Genomic DNA, 19,807 nt, shown 5'->3' on the forward strand with positions numbered 1-19,807 from the left:
CTGTGACAGTCCCGAGGACTTCCCTGTCTCTGTCCAAGCTCGCTCGGCTGTGGCAGATGGACCTCAGGACTGAAACGGTGGGGCCAGTTCTGTGCATGCTGTGCCTGACCTAAAAAATCCACTGTGCAGGCTGGAAGGGCACACCCACGTGGGGAGAGCCCTGCCCAAATCTGTGTTCGTGAAGTCTGGCCATACATACTACATACATAGTTTGTTAACCAAGTCTGAACTGTGCTATCAGTATTGCAAGTAGTGTATTTTGCATGCTGCCTTTCCTCTTCCTCTCTTTCTGCCTTTTGGTCAGCACTGAAGTTAGGAGGGTAGCTGTTAATGCCCTGCATGTCTAGAGCAGGGGTACTGTGTAAATAATTCACAGGCTTACAGGTTTCAAGCAAGTCTAGCTAGAGGGGGTAAGGGAAACTGAAGCTGAGCAATGATAGATGATGCGCAGTACTGGATTTTCATTTGATGCAAATCTGGATTTTGTTAGAGCTATTCTAGGTCTCCCTGTGGTAGCTGCAGCCAGCTTTTCCCAGGACTGCTTATCTGAGTTGTCATAACACAGCTACCTCTACCTTCTAGTCTGTCTGCCTGCTGTGGATTCCTTTCCGTTTCCTTTTTTTTTTTTTTGGGGGGGGTGGGAGAGGGGAGAGGAGGGGGGATGGGTTTTTTTGTGTGTTTGTTTTTTGTTGGTTGGTGTTTTTTTCCTCTTTTTTTTTTTTTAAAGCCCAATGGGTTTTGGTATGTGTTGAGGATTGCTCCTAAGGGAGTTCCTATGGATCCATTAATCATTAGAACAACTTTCAAGAGGAGAGTCTTGGGGCTGCCTTGAACCTGCAGGGAAGAGGTTGTACTTGGTCTCCACACTTCTAACTATAGTGTATGATCTTTGAGTCTTTAACTGCTTAGACTTTGGCCAAAAGCCGGGAGTTAGGCCATAGGGCTTTGTTAGACAAGAATTGGTAAGTGATGCAGTTTGCTTCTGGATTAGTGCATGTGCGGCCTTTCCTTTATAAGGCATTTTTGATGCTTGTTTTAGCTGGTAAGTTCTTGTGTGGTCTGTTAGAAGGCAGCAATCTCAGGCACAGGTCAAGTGCTACTGCCACAGGGTATGAGAAATGCATTTCTTTGTTTTATCCTGTGACTCCAAGATCTTGTTAAGTGTTTTGATTTTTCCCTATTACAGTGATCAAGCATTCTTGCCTCTAGAAAGAAAAAAAAATAGCTAAATCGGCTCTGTAACATTTTTAATGCTGGCCTCTTGTAAGTGCAAATAAATGCAAGAAGCTGTAGTGACTTTAGGCTACTTAGAGAAAATAGAATTATTTTAACTTAATGAGTATTTGGCTTTTGTTGTTGTTTACCCAAAAGGATATTGAGTAAAAGGATGAAAGAAAAATGCCTGTTCTCTTTATTGATAGTATTACTTTGTTTGCAAGTATTTATTCTTCTTTATTGACATCAATATTTTGGCTTTCTAAAGCAGAAGGCCTTTCTACTGTGGAAGGAACTGCAATCATAATTGAGACAAAAGCACTGATAACTGGATTGCAAGGATTGTCTATTAATAGTCACGCTGCTTTAGTTTGTTTTGGTGGTCCAAGTTAGTAAAACACAAGCTAGGTGGCTCTAATTTTGACTGTGATTGCTTGATAAATAATTGTTTCTGGAAAGGAAAGCACTTTGTAAACAGCAAGGGTACTTGCTGTAGGACCAAGCTAATCTAGAAAGAAATGTAGTTTTATTCAGAACTTGTTCTCTGTTCCTTTTCACACCAGGTGCCTTAGAAAATACATTTGAGGATGATAGCTGCACTTGAGCACATGTAGGTGGGAAAATGTTTGCAGCTGTACCATAAGAAGCCTCCAAGGATGCATAGTTATGTAGTGAGTGGTAAGCAAGCCGCACAGATTTGGTGGTAGCTCTATGTTGCTGTTATCTTTAGAGCTTGCCTAATTTTATGATGTACTTTTGTTTATCTGTGAATAGCAGTGAAAAACAGTACTTGAGCAAGATGCTGTTCTTTCAGACTAGTTATGCGGGTTTCCGGCTACAGTGCTATCTCTGTTGTGGAATTTCGTGTGCTTCTTTGCTATTAGCCGCAAGATTAAGCCTTCACGTCAAATTTTTGAAGTGAATTAATGTTTCAGGACCCTGCTGGATTTCTGACGAGCCATGCCAACAACTTGAAGGACTAAGTTGTTCAAACTAGAAAACATCTCCAGGCTGCAGCACATTATCTTCTCTTTAAATTTGGAACTTACTGGTTGCTGTAAGACTGATCTGAAACAAAGGCTGCTAGTGGATGGGATCAGATACCTTTAGTGTAGTCAAAGGGTGCCTCACAAAACAGAAGGTAGCAGCTAGGCAGTCAGCAATAGGACAAGGGGGCACGGGCTCAAGCTATGCCAGGGGAAACTGAAGTTGGAGATCAGAAGGAAATTCTTTCCAGAGAGAGTAATCAGGTATTGAAATGGGCTGCCCAGAGAGGGGGTGGATTCCCCATCCCTGGAGGTTTTTAAACTGAGATTGGATGTGGCACTGAGTGCCATGATCTGGTAAAGGGACTGGAGTTGGACCAAGGGTTGGACTTGATGATCTCGGAGGTCTTTTTCAACCCAATAGATTCTATGATTCTATGATAAATGAGCTGTTTTTTCAGGTTCCCATTTTGCTCTGGAAAAGACACTGGCAATTTCCTTTCTTCCCTTTACCTTTTTAAAAGGAAGTACTTGAAGTATTTTTTTTTCCAGAGAGAGGAATATAGGAAGGCCCCTTTTGGATGATTACTAGATTGTGATGAATCTCACATTTACTGATTTTAATATATATTTAAATAAACAGAATAGAGATGTAAAAACCTGAATCTTCTGTAGATCTTAAGGCAGGACAGACTTGGGTGTATAATCAAGAAATTAAAATGGTTATACTTTTTTCCATTAAGATTTCAGAAATATGAATTAGCCAGCTCATCACTAATCTGATCAAGATTGAGACCTTAATCTCACTCTAACAACCTTACAGCTCAGAGTAAGAGGCTAGAAATTGATTTTTTTTCCTTCTTGTTTGCACTGCATTTGCATACATGTGCTTGCTGTTTCCTGATTTAAGGCATGCTATCAGCAGCTCAGAGATGATCTGATAAAAATTGACTGAAAACTGAAAATTCTCTTACTGAATTATTTGAGGTTATGTTCTCAAATACTGAATTATTTGAGGCCTCCCTGGCTGCTGAGCTGCTCTGAGAATTAATTCCCTTCCCAGTATATGGTAGGGAACATGAATCTTTGATTATACAAGCTAGGGAAATATATTTAAAAGAGAATCTGTTTCATTATTAACAAATGCCTGTTAGAATAATAGTCTTCATGACCCTGCAGGCAGTTCTATGCACATTTGTCAATGTTTGCCGTCATGAAAGCACAAAAGTTGTGCTCAATGCAAGTGGTGTTTCAGGACTCTTTTGAACAGGTGCTTTATATAAATCTTAAAGGGATAAATACTGGAGGAGGACAAAGAGCAGGTTCCTGAACTTAAACAACATCCAGCTAAGACAAATAGAACAGAAATTGGTTATGCCTTAACTTTTGACTGGAAAATACTCTCAAATCCAAGTGACAGTAGCAGTTACTGCCCTGCTCGTTACTTGGATTTGTAAAGTTGATTTCCTGACTAGGAACATTGAGCTTGAACTAGTGGGGTTCGATATGACAGTACAGTTATCCTCAATCAGTTAAATGCACTGTGTGGCAAACTGATGCTCCAAGAGCTGTTTTCTCAATGTTCAGCTACTCTGTTCTCTAAACAGCAGCTTCAGGAAAAAGGAACTAGATGGTACCCCCACCAATCTGATGTGTTACATAACAAATACAATTTATGTCTAAATGCAACTGTGAAGAAGTACATTCCAGACTTGAGAAATCATTCGCTGCTACAAGACTACTAATTGCTAATTAGTGTGGTTTGTGGCTAGTACTCATGCAGTCACCACAGTAGCAAAAATGCACTTAAGCCAGTTGTGGTATTTGGTTTCTGGCTTTTAGTCCTTATTTGCTTGCCAGAAACCTGGCCTGTGTATTGACTCATTTTCCACACTGAAGTACAAAGAATGAAGAGATATTTGCTTTATTGCAAGTTATTAATTGTGTGAAACTTGGTTTTTTTACCAACTTGCAGGATTCTGAACTCTGCTTGTGGCTGTGGGCATTATGCTGGTTTCCAGTGCTGTGCTGCATTTGTCTTTGCCCATCCCAGGGACTGTGCCCTGCTGGCCACCACCTGGTAGATACACGCTCTAAAGCAGTCACTTTCTGTGGAATGGAGGTGCTACATGTGCTCAGCACATAGTGAAGTGATGATGTATTTGAGGGTCTGGGCAGAGGAGTGGTTTGAAATTGGAACTCTATAGAGTTAAGCAGTTCAAACTTCTCTACAGAGGAGTCTTCTTTGAGGAGCACAAATGTCTTACATCCTGCAGAAGGAAAAGCTCTCTACCATTTTTTGGTCAGAAAACCAAAGTACAATTTTAGGCAGAGGAAATGTGAATGCAATACTGTCTACTCATGGATTCATCTGTGTAGTGAATAGATAATGTTCTCAAACATTGTTCTGGGATGTTTTCCTCATGCATTATGCAACATGTTTCCCTAATGAAAGCACGATAAGAGCACCTAAAATTCTGAGTTAACGCTACTCTCCTGAGGAAAAAGCACTTACTTGTAGCCAGCGGTGTCTTCCATGGTTTCCTGCATTATGTTGCTCTTAAATATTTGATATCCCTTATGTGATGTCTCCTCCCAGCCTCAGTGGTGCCAGTTGTCAGGTCATGTTCAGATTTTTCTGTTCCATGTATCTTCCTGTTCATGGAAAGAGGTGGGTTTGATATGTTCCTCATATGTGGAGTCTGGCTTTGCACAGGCATGAACAGACTAAACCCACAAGCTGATGGTGTAATATTAGTGTGCTAGGAGCTTCAGAAAGACTGGACTGATCAAGGTGCAGTTGGTATTTAACAGCCAGTGGTGGTTCCTGCCTTCTTTCCTTGCTAATGCGGTCTGGCTTTCTTGGAGTACACAGCTGTCCTAGCATAACCAAATAGCAAATATACCACTTAACTTTGGCCCCAGGGAAATATTCTACAGACATAATACTTTGCTGGCATGGTTGCTTCTGATACAGTTCAAAAAGCCAAATCCTTGCCTCCCCCTTATGGCTGTCTTCTGAGCCTTTAAGTGTGCTGCTGATGTTTTCCTTTCTATTCCCTATCCAAACGGCAAGCAAAGAGTTTGGAGCGGGGAATGGGGAAGAAGAGGAGACAGACTGCCAGGGAGGAAGGACCCTGGAAGACTGTTCTTATTGCTTGATAGTCATGCATGTAGTCCACAAATAGGATTACTAGTGATGGTTATCCAAGGTGCATCTGACATAAGTGGATGTGACTCTAAAGAGAGGCACATACTAATGGGGTTACTATAGGTGAACAGAAAATGAAAACTACTCTTTCCTTTCTTAAAGGAGAGAGAGTTTTATTAGCTGAAGTGACAGCTGAAATAATTTTTAACGTTTCCATTTGACACAGCCAAAATACTTTGCTATTAACCTTGCTTATAGGCAGGGAAAAGTAAGTTTAAAATAGTTCTTGAGAACCACTCATCTCTGCAGGTATAATGACCTCTGACATCACACATACTATCTCTGGTAGGAACAGAACTTGAGCTCTGCTGTATCTTTGTATTAGGATTTCACTTGAAAAATTATGCTTTGAAACCTGATGGGGTGGGGGTGGGGGGTGTGTGTCCAAGTCCAGGAACTGGGCAGGTAATTTTTTCAAGTACTGAAATACAGGATGATGCTGAATTTCTTTGTGCGTGGGTATAACAGGCACCTACTGCACACTTGCCTTCTGTGACCAATGCAGAGCAGTTTGAAAGTGCAAACATATATTTCACAGATTACCATGGGAATCACTTTAATCAGCTTTGAGACCTGCTAATGCTGTAGAGATCTTTGAAGGACTGCTGCTGTTTTCATCTCCATGCAGCCAGTGCAAGAAGGAAGGAACATCATGTCTCTGTGCCACCGCTGGAAGAGATGCTTCTCTCTAGGTAACTGTGCAATGGGCAGCTACTGTTGTTGTGCACTACACTGAACTGGGGGCGGACAGAATTAAGAACAACAGCTTTGGGAACACTTCAGAGGAAAAGGTCACTATGTATTCAGTAAATCTTTCTAATCTAGTGTTGGCTAGAAGCCAGCATTACAGGCCTCTGGGCTTTTAGCAGAAGACAACAGATAGCTTTAAATCGTAAGCATATAAATAGAACAACATTTATTTTTCTTGTTTAAATTGTTCTCTTAGACATCAAGATCAGCTGTGCTTGCAGCTGATAAGCTTAAAGCTATTAGTAAATTGTTACAGAGCAGATGCATTACAGAAAGGAAAAAAGCACTTGGGTGTCAGGATGCTAGTAGAATTATGATGTGCCAAGGATATTTTTAGCTTTGACCAATATTAATACAAGGAAACAGGCCTCAAAAGTGGGAGGAGACCAGGCTGTAACTGCTGTCTTCTATGGGGTAGCTTTGACTGTCTGTTGTGCTAAGGAGGTTTCTGATGGCTGTTTTTGAAATATTTGAAATGTGTACCTGGTAGTTATGTACATGGCCTCAAATGGGATTACTAGTCATGGTTATCCAAGGTGTATCTGACAAAAGTGCTAGAATTTCAGGATCTTATTTCAGCAGTGGGATTATTGACTGGAGAGATGCTTATTTTTGTTTGAAGTATGAAAGTCAAAGTTAGCTGTAGTTTCTGCCACCTCATGTTCACTTTGTAAAAACTATTTTAACAATCAAATCTGATACATTCCAGGAACTGCAAATAATGAGACTGGAAGAACAGAGTAGAATTACTGGTTTTGCATTGTCAAATGCAGTGGTTTCAGTGCTTTAATTTTTTTTTTTGCTTTGTATAGAAAGATTCTTTTTTAGCTGAAAATTCGAAAGAAATTTATATACAAAGTTGTTTGTAATTCAGAGGCTGAGAGTGCATGTAGAATAAATACAATGTGTTTTTACATGTTTGCCCAATTAATCTGCATTTGCCCTGTTGCCTTGTATGTAAAAATGCTTCCAAGTTCTGTTAAATGAGTAGCTCTAAATCTAGTACCCCCTACAGTGTTTCAGATGCTGAAGACTTGTTCAGTGTGTTCTAAAGTGTGCATGTTTTGAATTTCATTAACAGCTGGTAGGCCATGCTAATCCAGAGATTAAAAAAAACCCCCAAACATTTGTGAAAAGAGCAGTGAAATGTTGACATGTGACATAAACAATAGGTGAGCAGAAACATTGCTCTCCAGAGTCTCAAAAGCAGAACACAGAAATAGTGCCTGATGTATGGCTTCTCACTGAACCAAGGCCTCCATTACCTCCTGCAAAGCTTCGTTACTGCTGCCTCTTGTGGGGCTTGTTCAAGACAGGTGCTATTGATTGGAAAGAAATTGATGACACATTTCTTTTAGGGTGCCTTGGTGTCTTTATACTATTTGCTAAGTTGTTGGAAACCTGGAGCAGGTGGAACTCATAGGTAGCTTTCAGAGCTCAATCTGAGTTTGAGAAGTCTGAACAGCTTTGAGAAAACCTCTTGCACACAAAGTGTTTGGATTTAAACTTAAGGGGTTTCAATAACAGCTTGGGAGGTTCCTCAAGCTTATTGGTTCTGCAGTATTTCTTGCCTATTTAAAATTCTGGTGTTGAACAGTAGTTGCTGAAGCTGACTATTCAACTTTGTGTCAGGGTATTAGATCTAATTCATATGATGCCTGAAATTTGTTTTTTCAGGCCTCAGATGTATCATTGGCTCTTATAAATCAGACACATGTTGTGTATGCCAGAAAAAACCTGCTTGAAGTTGTGGTGACAAACTCCTAGCAAATTCACGAGTGAGTTTGGAGAACAGAAGGAAAGAGTAGAATAGGAGTGAAGCAACACCATTTTTGTTCAAAGCAATATGGGAACTTAAAACTAAAAAGCCACTTGTTTTAACTGGTGTCAATTACTAGTGCCCCAAATATTTTTGTAAACTTAGTCTGGAAGCTGAGGCATGGGAAGAAGGAATTAACTTTTTCACTTACTGGTGATACCAGTTCAGTCTTATAATTTAGCTGACACTTGTGACTATGAAGCTTGAGGCAGAGTAAGAGCAGATCATGTGCAGTGTTATTAGTTCAGCATTAACAACAGAAGCTGCTTGTTTCTGACATTAAGAAGGTACAAAATTACTTGGGAGCTGGAGAGGAGCTGTTTTAGGCCAAGTGCTATTCTTGTGGTCTCACTTGAATTGTATGAGAATTGTTAGAGAGGCTGTGTATGAGAATTGTTAGAGAGAATAAAACATCAGGGTTTTATTTTGCCATTCCAAGATGCAAAAAGGAATGAACCAAGGAGACCTTAGTTCAAGCTACAGGCAGCCCTAGGCACCTCTGCGCTTTTCTGCCTGAGTGTTCTGCCAGCTCATTTTTCCTTTGAATAATGTGGCTGTCTGCTATTCATACAGAGGAAGGTGAATTTTATTGGATGAACCTGCTTCTTATCCCTTGCCTCACTAAGAGTTCTGTCTCTTGGAAATATACAGTATTTGTGCATGACAGTGCCTCTCAATCTTTGATATATATACAGTTTCTGCCAAAATGTAAGATCCTGAGGCAGCATAATTCTGGTTGCTGCTGTTTAGTTCTCTGAAGTGTCTCTAGTGTTCTGCTATGAATGTTTTGTTTGTGGCAACATTTAGCTGCTTCATTCGAATGAACTTGGGCATGTGCATCAAAATCCAGGCTCCAGCTGTCTCTGGCATGCAATTCCATTTTAAGTTGGAGGCTGCTCTTCAAAACAAGCAGTGTTCTGTGCCTTAAATTTCTTAGGTTTAAGAACATTCTAGTTAGTAATTTAAGATTATTCAGACCCTTTTCATTGTTGTCAAATCTAATTTAAATCTGGGATAAACACAAGAAAGAAGTGATTTCACAAAACATGTACTATTCCTTTTTAGGCTTAAAGTTATAACAGGACCAAGCAAATGGGGTTCTTGTTCTCCTAATGTCTTTAATGTCAATATTTGCTTTTACATCACCTAAGAGTATCACAAGTCTTTCATAAATGTATGCAGTTCCAGTTAAGTGAGAGCTACTGATGCTTTGTGTCTGTTAACATGATTGATCAATTGATTATGAATGACTGATCCATGTATACTGTGAGTATCTCTCTATCTATTACAATGCTGCAATTCTTCTGTAGTTACGTGACACCAGTGGATTGGTCCTGAGCAGTACATCCAAAGCTTTTCTTTTGGCTTAGCTGAGCTCCCATTTTATCCCAGCACTCCCTGCAGTGATCCCCCAAGTGCACTGTTAAGTGTTTGCACTGAAGGATATTGAACACTTACCTGTTCCTGAAGACTGGATTAATGCATCTGTTAAAGACTAACAGTTGTAAACTCCATGTAGCAATCCAGGCTTCAAAGTAAGCAATCCCAAACTAGAAGCCATGCATCTGTCTTGAGCTGTTGACTGACTAAATGACATTATCCCCAAAATTGGCCTCAGACTAGGCGGACAAATGATCTTTCTAACATGACAGCTTCTCTCACAGAGAGAAGCCTGATGGAAGCTGTTTCTGCATGTTAGCTTGTCTTAGTAGTTACTTACTCTTATAGGCAACTATTGAGTCTTAAGCAACTTCTGAAATCCATGAGCATTATCCCATTTGACAACTTTCCTGCCCAACAATACCCTTCTTAGTCTTGTTAATTTTGACAATATGCACACATTGCATAGGCATGAAAAGGAGCTATGTTACAGACCTGTGTCTAATTTTTTCTGCAATTTCTGATTCAGCTTGATGGATGACAACTTCATCCTTGTATCCTGGAATCCAGAAAATAAGGTTCCTTTGCTGAGTTGTCCCTTGTGCTTCTGAAGATTGATTTAATATCCTTTTGGGGCAACTGTCTTCAACTGAGGCATCTTCATCTGATTCTTACTTTGTTTACTGATCTGTATCTTGCACAGAAAATAAGTCCTATCTTCAAAACTGATTTCCTGCTGTGTATTTCTAGAAGATCTGCTATAAAGGTATGGATGTCTTTCTGAGTTCTGATTTGAACAGGGAAGTTACTGGAGAACTTTAATTGTCCCTGTCCCAAGTTTGATTTGTAGTAGGACTGTCCATAGCAATCTCAAGTTGCTTGAGCTGAACACACGTGTTTTTTAACTTTAGCTGCCGACAGACACAAATGCAGGTTAACTTTAAAGAATAACATCTAGTGTGAAGAACTCCAAACTGCTGGTTTTTGCTCATTTAGTATTCTCATAGTTTTGCTGGAACATGCAACTGCTTAAAAAAAACCAGACAACACCAAACCCTGACAATTCTCAACTGCAGAACTCTTCATTTGGTGACCTTTTCCATACTCAATTTTTGACAGTAATCCTGTGAAAAAAGTGTTTTCCCAAGCAAGTGATGGCATTGTTGAATCTGGGTGGTTTGTTAAGAATAAACTTTGTATTTCAGTGCAGGGAAAACTTGTCTGCCACCTCTCTAAATATGGCTCTTAGCTTCAAATGTTCACTTTGCTGACTCTTTCTTTGAGGCTTAACCTATAACAGAAAAGCCACGTTCTGTAAATTACAAAGTTTGAAGGCCTTTGGTGAGGCTCTCTTTTGCTCTGAGGTAAGCTGTCTCTATCTCTTTATTCAAAACTGCCACTTAATGCAGTTGGGGGGATACAGAAGACTCTGTGTGGCTACTTAAACTTTGACTTGTGACTGGATAAGCTCAGAATCATTCTTGGAATTAGAAAGGACCTCTAGAGACTGAGGCCAAGTCTGCTTAAGTGGGGGAGCTTCTTTAGCTCAGTATCCATTCTTGTCCTAGATTCTAGTCCTGCAGTGTGCAGAATCATAGGATGATTCTTGGCTCTAAACCCTTGGCTCTTAACATTGCTTTAGGTTCTAAGTGACATGAAGAAGCCTGTTTGCTGAACCTCCATGTACAAACCAGCTGTTGCTCATAGCTGGTGGTTCTGCTGTCTTCGTGAGGGGCTTAATTGCTCTATTATCACTTGTTCTTAAAAGTGGAACACATGTTAGAGCAGTCAAGCACATCACCAAGCCACAAGTAGTAACTAGCTGGCTAATCTTCTTAACTCATGCTGAAATTATCACTTTTCTATTTTCTTGTGACTTCTGACAGTTGGCAAGCATCGCAAGTGACTCATCTTGAAAAGCACTACACTTTATTTACTGGTCAGACAGAAGCTATGATTATTACTGAGCAGACATGGATGAGACAGATACATATGGAAAGTGTCATCTTTGCAGGCCTAGTAAGAGTATTAAGCCATAATTCATTGCTTTTCAAATGATAATAAATGCCATGTGAATTTGTGAGGGCATCAAGTCTGGTTTCTCTTAATGATGAGAGAAGGACATAAAATCTTATTTTTGTCAAGCTTTAATCCCATCTTTTTTTAGAAAACAAACTTGTTAAATAGTGTCAAGTAAGCCTTGAAGAAATGAATGGCTTTATAAAAGGAAGTTTATAAAACTCTGTCTGACTCATTGAACTTCAAAAGCACGGTGTGAAATACCTGCAGTGTCTCATGCCTCAGAATTGAAGCAAGGTATATTAGACAGTGTTTAACTCTGCAAGGATCTAAGTAGTTGAGTTAACATCCCTGGAGATGTTTAAAAACATGTGAATGTAGTGCTTTAGGACATGGTTTAGTGGTGGACTCGGCAGTGCTGGGTTCATGATTGGACTTTATGATCTTCAAGGTCTTTTCCAACCTAAACAATTCTATGATACAGGCTTGAGATCAATGTAGTTAGAACATTCCAAATCTGATGTAGCTAAGCATGCAAAATGGAAAGGCTGTGAGTTACAATGGACCCTTCCAGTACCACTACTAATTGAAGCATGAATAGTTTTATTCCAGATAAATTGTGTTGCAGTATTGTAAATTCATGGGCAAATAACAGAACATATGCAGCTCTTGTGGGAGAGACACCTTCCCAGAGTGGAAAGTTGGTGTGCCCTAAAGTCAAGTCAATGAGTCTAATTCCTCTGGATAAAGGGATGTAAACAATACTATAAGTAAGAGCTGCTGGGACTTCAGTTTTAAGTTCCACCACTGTAGAAGGTGTTGAAGTCTGCAGTATTTATCCATAGCTTTTCTGAAACAAGGAACAGAGGTGAAGTTGCTTTTGCGTGGCTGAAGTGATGGTCTGCATGTGGTTAGGTGCCCTTGAAGGAGATGCCTTCTGAAGGTGGGGTAACCCCTGGGACTGCTCCCCACCAAGAGTCCCTTAGAATCTCAGGGCTCCTGAACTTTTGTAAATGCAGGGAAGGGAGAGCATCTAGTAGTAAAGGTACTGTCTGCAGACTTTTTGGTGTGATCTGCTTAGTAACAGGGAAGGGAGATGGAAGGCATTCCTGATGGGCAGGATTACTGGATAATCTTCCAAAATGAGCCTTATTCCACTAAGAGTGGAAGCAGCTGACTGGAGCCACTTTGAGAAACAAAGACCTTTTTACAGCTGTGTCTACACACTCACAGGTCTGCTTTGAAAATATTTCAGTGCATCCAAAGAGTGGGGCAAATTATCCTTGTGGCATGTGTTTTGGAGAGAGCAGTCAAGAGCATAGTGTTAAGTAAACCTAAATAACTGAACTTTATCAGCTGTATTGACTCAGTTAATCCTTAAAGTTGTAGGGTAGTTTCATAATACTTTGCAGAGAGGAGAACTAGGCAGCAGGAGGATTTCAAGAATCAAAGGGAATTGTGAAAAAAACAAAACAAAGAGGGTCTTTGGAAAAACCCACAATTTTTACATGTTTGTTCTAGAATAATTACACTTCTGTTCTGGAGCTTTACTAGGAAAAGAGATGAAAGCTGCTTCTTTGTACTTAATGCTCTTAAGGGTACTGTTTGATCTCCTTTGCAGTTACACAACATGAAATCAATGGGAAAGGACAACAAGTATCCAGTAGTGCTCTTAGTTCTGGTTTTTTGAAGAGGGAGAATGCTCAGCAAGGTTGAGTGGTCCTCTGTGTTGTGGCCAGCTTCTTAGGCTGAGTAACCTAATATGGTATCATAATGGCATTGCCTTGCATAATGTATGGTCTTCATATTTCACTTTTTGAATTTGTCCTTTTTCACAAAGCAAAAATGATCAGTTTGGCAATTTTTTTGCTCTCTGAGTTAGTCTCAACTGTAATGAAAGAATATCAATTCATTAGTCTTGTACTTACAATTCAGCTTAATGTCTCTGAATCATGAATTCATAGTGTGCAACACTTGCCTTGGTCAAGTTGAAAGCACATCAGTCTGTTAATTACATTAGCTTTATTGGCCGGCTACTAGCTCCACTAAACTTGTGTGCTTGACTGTATCCTAGTATGAATGTGTAACGTTGCCCTCCAGTGGCTGACAGCTGGAGGATGTGGAGCGTGTTTGCACTAGCAATAAAGAATCAATCATTGTGAAAGTCTGCGATAAGTAGGATGTTAGCTTAGAACTATATTCTGTTTAAATAGGACAAATTTTCATACAGTATCAGTACTTAAATTTTCAACATACTAAGGCTCTACAGGACTGAAGGTTTTCCCTCAAGCTTTAGTTAAGGAGGATGTAATAGCAGGGGCCTCTCCTGTTCACCCCAAGAGTCCTTTTTAGCTGCTGTCTGATCAGATCAGCTTGTTTTGTAGTAGTTTTGTATGATTTTATATAGAAATCCGAAATAGATTTGGCTTTACTGTAGTTGCTTCTGAGTGTTAACCTTTGAATGAACTTTGCAAATCACTCTAACACAACAACTTTACTAGATTCTTACAAAACAAGTTGTCTTACTCTTGTCTAGAGCCACCTGTGCTGGTTGTAAATCCATGGCTTATTTAATAAACTGATATTCTTATATATTTACACCTCAAGTAACTTAAACTATCTCCATAGCTCAGAATGGAAGGGAAAAGCAATAAATTTGTCTCCACAACGTTTGGTATGTTTTGAGGCTCGACAGGGGGAATAGGTAGCTCCATTCCCTTATGTTTGCCCGTTGTTTCAATGCAAAGCTAATCAATGGTTATGGAACTCCATTCACTCCAGAGCAGGTGGAGGTGAAAATAAGCCCAAGAAGCCTAAAGTCGAAGCTGTGAAGCTTTAAGTGTGAAGCAAGACAGTCTCTTTGTCATTTCAGTCGGGGATGCTGCGCTGGCCCGGGGGTGGCGTGGCGGGAATGCTGCGCTGCATCCCGAGCGTGCCCGGGGGCGGCGTGGCGGGGACATGCCGCGCCGCATCCCGAGCGTGCCCGGGGGCGGCGTGGCGGGGATGCTGCGCTGCATCCCGAGCGTGCCCGGGGGCGGCGTGGCGGGGATGCTGCGCTGCATCCCGAGCGTGCCCGAGGGCGGTGTGGCGGGGATGCTGCGCTGCATCCCGAGCGTGCCCGAGGGCGGTGTGGCGGCGATGCTGGGCTGCATCGCGAGCGCGGGCTGGGCTCGGCATCGCCCAGGAGCCGGGCGGGCCAGGCGCGGCAGGCGCTGGCTGCCCTTTCTCCCTCTTGACTGGAGCCTACACTGCTGGAGGGCGGGGGATACTGGAGGGGCGGGCTTGGGGGCGGTGCTGGCGGGGCGGGCGCGGCCCATCCCATCGCATCCCCGCGGGGCGGGGGGCGCGGGCCCCGCGCTGTGCCCCCCCGTGCTCGCTGGCCGCGGCCGCGCCGCCGCCGCCCCCTCCGCGCCCGGCCATTATTTACGGCCGCGGCCGCGGGCACAGCGCGCAGGGAGCGCTCACAGTCACCGCTCGCCGCCCGCGGCCCTTCCCCGGCCCCGGTGGGTGCGGCCCCGCGCTGACCGCCGCCTCTGCACGCTCTCCCCGCAGGACCTGTCTGTTCAACCTCGGGCTATAAGAAGGCGGATGATGAGATGTCCGGAGCCACGTCCGCGGCGGATCTGGACGAGGCACCAGCCCGCACCATTTACTTGAACCAGCCCCAGCAGAGCAAGTTCCGCGACAACTGGGTCAGGTACGGAGCGGTCCGCGCTTCTCCCCTTTCCAGGCGGCAGCCCGCGGATTCCCAGCCGTGGGCAGGGACGGCTCCGGTCCGTTTTCTTTGCCTCCCGACCCTGCTCATACACCGGGTTTCAGCACTGTCAGATGTCTCTGCCGAAGCAGGCGCGTTTGTTGGGTACGGGGGAACCATAAGCAGCAGCAGAGGGATGAGCTGCGGGAGTTAGCGGTAGTGCGAGCGGGGAGCTGGTGCAGCTACATGGGTAAGATGCATGAAAAGGTCTTCACCACTGAAGTTCGGAATAACAGGACCTGCGCAAGTGCTCCTGGATGCAAGGGCTAACCCGTGGAAATTTAGTGGAAGTTTTGGATAGAATCCACTATCTAAACTCCGTGGAGGATTCCCTTAAAAAGTAGCAATCAGTTGAAAGAACAATCAGACTTCAGGACTAAAAATTATATATGAAACAGGAAGGAAGAAGAGAAAAAGTATGTCTAATAGAACAAAAGTGACTACAGAAACTGTAAGCTGTCACCCCTATTGCATAAAAGGTCTGGTTATGTTCTTTAATTGAAGACCAGAGTTAATTTTCTTTTGTGTTTGGAGCCTTTCATTGTAGATGTATGTGTCTAAGACTTCTGCTGGTATGATTAATGCAATGCTATTGCAGTTTGGAAACACAGCATACACTGAAACAAGGAATATGAGGATGTGTAACATAAGGAAGTTGTGGTGGTGGTGGTGCTTGCCACATTTGCCCGGGGTTAGCTGGATGAACAGATGGCTCCTGTCAAGGGTAAGGAGGAGCGTTATTTAGCATCTGTTTGTTAATGCAGATGTTTGGGTTATTGTTCATTGAACAGTTTACACAATGAGTGCTCTTATGAAAAGAGGAATTGTATATCCTGTTGAAGCGATGCTTTCCATTAACTGTTCTATTGTGTGTATTGTCAAGGGTAATTCTAAGAATATCCTTTGAAAGGATGCTGGTGTTCTGGGCAGTGGAGCAACTTACATACAGTTTTCTCATCAGCTTGGACTTGTTATATGCTTTTCTGGCTATGTCTATGGTTTAGGAGTAGTTAAAATGACATTTTCTCAATGTCTTCCTTATCCTATATGGGTAGCAACACTGGATATTGAATATTTTCTTGATTTATTTTTCCTTTACTAGTTCAGAATTAACTTGGACTGTCTTCTGTGCATGGACTAGCCTTACAGAGAGAAAAGCAGGGAATAGAGGGTTGGCAGAATCTGTAGTTTAGGTTTTCCAGAAGGGGATTCTGTTCTGATTTGGCCAAACTTATGGAAAAGTAGTGTGTGACTGCTACCCAAGAAGTTTTTCCTGACAGTGCTATTACCAGAGAGCAGTTGTACCCCAGCTTGCTGTCTGGAAGGTATCCCCTGATAGCTGTCCAAGTTTTTCAATACCTTTTTTGTATGTTTGCCTCCTGATGGACAGTTTGAGTCATGATGAGTTATTTGTGTGAGAGAGATAGGACAAAATGCAGGTAATGTAACAGCAAAGTAGAGATGTTTTCATTACCTGATTATGAATCTTAGCTCCTTAGTGTCACTTGGAAATTAAGTTCATTTTATAGTATTTTGCTGCTGCTTAGTAAGAAAGCTTTGATCTCTGACTTCTGAAAGAGTGACAGACATTGCCTGTGCTCCTTCCATCCTCTGGATTAGCTTTCTTCCTTCAGCCCAGTGCGACTGAAGACAAAGGTGACTTGAGCTCGTAATATCTGAGTAAGGGGACCTTGTGTGGGGTATGAGTGGTTTATTTACTCACTTAAGTATATTGTAGTTTCTCCTGAGGAACGGCAGTTCTGTATTGCTTTCAGACTTTCTTACTTACTGTATATTCAGCCTCAGGAATTGACTCAGCACTGGATTTCTCTGTACTGTTGGATTTGCAGAGGTATTGTCTCCATAGGAGGTATCAGCGTACCACAGAGCAGGGTGCTGTGTAGGCAGGTAAACACCTGTATGGAAGGGCTTATGGAAAAATAAACTGAAGATGAAACCACTTGTTTTAAATCATGTGAGTTCTGACTGTCATATTTTTGGTAGTCATCAAGGATTCTCTGAATAACAGTGGGAATTTGTGAGTATTCGTAGGAAGTTTTTCAAATTAAGGGCAGTGTGAAATAGCTTGCTCAAAACAAAGAAAAATCCAGCAAGAAATGGAGGTGCAGACTGTGGAGTGAGGTAGGTTAGTGATATGGCTTGTAAGATGCTCTAAACAACCTGAACTCCTTAACTTTCGGATAGACAAACACTGTTAAAAGTGAGTGCCAGTCTTTGTGGGAGCAAAAAACCAAAGTGATAAGTACCATTATTTTTTAACTTGGGACAAGAAAAATTAATAATCCCCTAATACCACTTCTAAGTAGTGTATAATGCTATTGCAAAAATTAAATGGATGGCAAGATGGCATTAACACTTCAAGAAGTCTTGAAGTGTGAGGAGAAAGAAGGAAGAAATATTTTGTCTTGCCCAGGCTTTCTGGAATAAATAAGCCAGACTATGAGGGCTTATAGAGAAATGGCTAATTTTTTTTTGTGTTCTTGGAATTCTGTCACAAACTATTTAAAAACGCAGTGCTGTGTGTTGTAGACTGGATTTAGCTTGGCTCTTGACACGTGCATATGTGTGGCTTTCACTGTTCTTTATTGTACTGCAGCAGCAGTGATTCCTTCTGTAGGAACAGGACTTCTGCCTGTATCAGAAGCTGTTTTCAGCCCTACTGTGCTCTGTTTGAAAAACTTTATGTATGTGTTACTCTTTGGACCTTTTAATAAAAAGTAAATTATGTTCCATTTTCAGCTGAAGCATTCTAGAAATGTTGAAATATGTAGAAACAGCCATACTTTGGTATTAAGTATATTTGCTTTTATGAAAGTGAACTAATACCTGTTTTAACATGTTTCATATATATCATTATGTTTCTGTGTAATCAGAGCATTTTTGTACTTTAAGTTCAGTAAGAAATGAAACATTTGTGTTGGGGAAATTTTCAGCCACTCTCTAAGCAGCTCTGTGCCACTTACTGTGACATTTGTGTTCTGGAGCATTTGCTATCCTTTCTGAAGCACTACTTCCTGGGAAGTGGCTGGATGTTGCCTGCCAATGGGAAGTAGGGAGTAAGTTGGGTTTTTTATTATTGTTGTTCTTTATTTCTCTACATGCCTTCTGCCTTTGCTTTATTAAACTGCCTTTATCTTGACACAGATGAGTTTTTTCTGTCTTATTTCTCCCCTTCTTTTCCTGCTGAGGAGAGGAGTGATAGAATAGATCAGGGAATGCCAAGTGTCCAGCCAAGGTCAACCCACCACAAGTTCAGAAACAAGCTTCCCTGTTGCCTTGGAAAACCAGTGAAGTACATGTGGGATGTGATGATAGGGGCTTGAACGCTGTGTCCATATTTCTGAAATGACAAAAGTAATGGCATGAATGCTTTTTCAAATGTGTACTCAGTGAAGACTGGATATACATAGAGTTAGAAGGTTCTGTAGATTTTGCTTTCATGTAAATACAGTTTTTTGTGGTGCATAGTAATACACGAATCTACTCTGACATCAGTGGCTTGGGCTGAATATATAACAGTACTGTAATGAAACTGTCTTCTAGTGGATGCAGTAAAAATCACTGTTTAAGTGACTTGAGCCCTTCAATTGTTGCCTGTGTAAATGTTGATGCAAAAAAAGTTGGACTTGTGATTTATTGGGTTTATTGTGGTTTATTTTTTACTTGCCCCCAGGAAAAACAAGTGTGTTGAGAATAACTTTAAGGACATTGGAAATTGTCTCGGAATTTTCCAAGTACATTGGAGTTGCTCTTGTTAATGTTGCTCTAGGTAATATTCTTCTCCAGGCCCAGTAGCGCATCCTGCTGCAAATCTGATTTGCTTCTGAATCAGGACTCCAAGATCAGTCTCGGTTTGTGGCTTGAGTGGGAGATGAGGGCAGAGCAGCAGTCAGGAAGGGCAAAATTTGACTTGTGTTTTTAATGGATCTTGAATCCAAGGTTTTTTTGGAAGCTTCTTATCAAAACACAATTTAGTGGCTTCATCTGTTAGAGAGGTCCCAAAAGTTGCATTTTAATATCCTGAAAATCCTCAGTTTGGCAGCTTGTCTTCCATATAGGCAAAAGTTAAGTTCTGTTAAAAAAGGCAATGAGCAAAAACTCTTCAATGTTTACTTTTAAATCATACAGGGTCTTAAAGCTCAGCAAACAGGTGAGAAATTTCTTCTCATAAAGCAGAAGCTCTTCCAATGGGGAATTTAGCACTGAGGATTGTAACAAGACTTCTAGTAGCATCACAATCCTGTGTTAAACAGACTACTGTTTGTAGTCCCAGAATGTCCCATTGGTGTCTGCAGGATGCTTGCTGCTGAAAAAACTGTAGACATAATCTATTCTTCCTTTATTTCATCTGTGTGTTGCATTAAATGAAGAAGTGTGTTGCTTTATTGACTTGTAAATAGGTACTGTGGAAGCCTCTTGTGATGTAGGGCTGTTAATGTTTTTTCAATGTGTGTGAAGGTTTTCATTGGTGCTTAATGAGTCCCTGCTGCTCTAATAGGAGTTGCTGGTATCAATAGCTTATTAGTATTGACCCTTGTAAACTGACTAGTATTCACTATGATCTGTGGTTGAAAATGTGGATAGTAGTCCATTTTTCTCTATACTATGTGAATAATTTATCTGCACTTAGTGGTATAGCCCAGCATTCACCT

General features: G+C 41.4%; 1 protein-coding gene across 2 annotated transcripts in view; it reads left to right on the forward strand.

The window, feature by feature from the left end:
* Nucleotides 1-19,807, forward strand: part of ATP8A2 (ATPase phospholipid transporting 8A2) — a 330,508-nt gene that overhangs the window by 20,431 nt on the left and 290,270 nt on the right. Inside the window, exons 1-2 of one of the 2 annotated variants that reach the window (XM_071553677.1) lie at nt 6,003-6,104; nt 14,933-15,077. In XM_071553677.1, coding sequence (XP_071409778.1) covers nt 6,035-6,104; nt 14,933-15,077 — 215 coding nt within the window. In that variant the 5' untranslated portion in view covers nt 6,003-6,034. Of the gene's footprint in view, nt 1-6,002; nt 6,105-14,932; nt 15,078-19,807 lie in introns of those variants that run through there. The other variant, XM_071553667.1, reaches the window with a different exon arrangement.

Source organism: Pithys albifrons, chromosome 1, assembly GCF_047495875.1.
Source record: "Pithys albifrons albifrons isolate INPA30051 chromosome 1, PitAlb_v1, whole genome shotgun sequence".
Taxonomy (NCBI): Eukaryota; Metazoa; Chordata; class Aves; order Passeriformes; family Thamnophilidae; genus Pithys; species Pithys albifrons.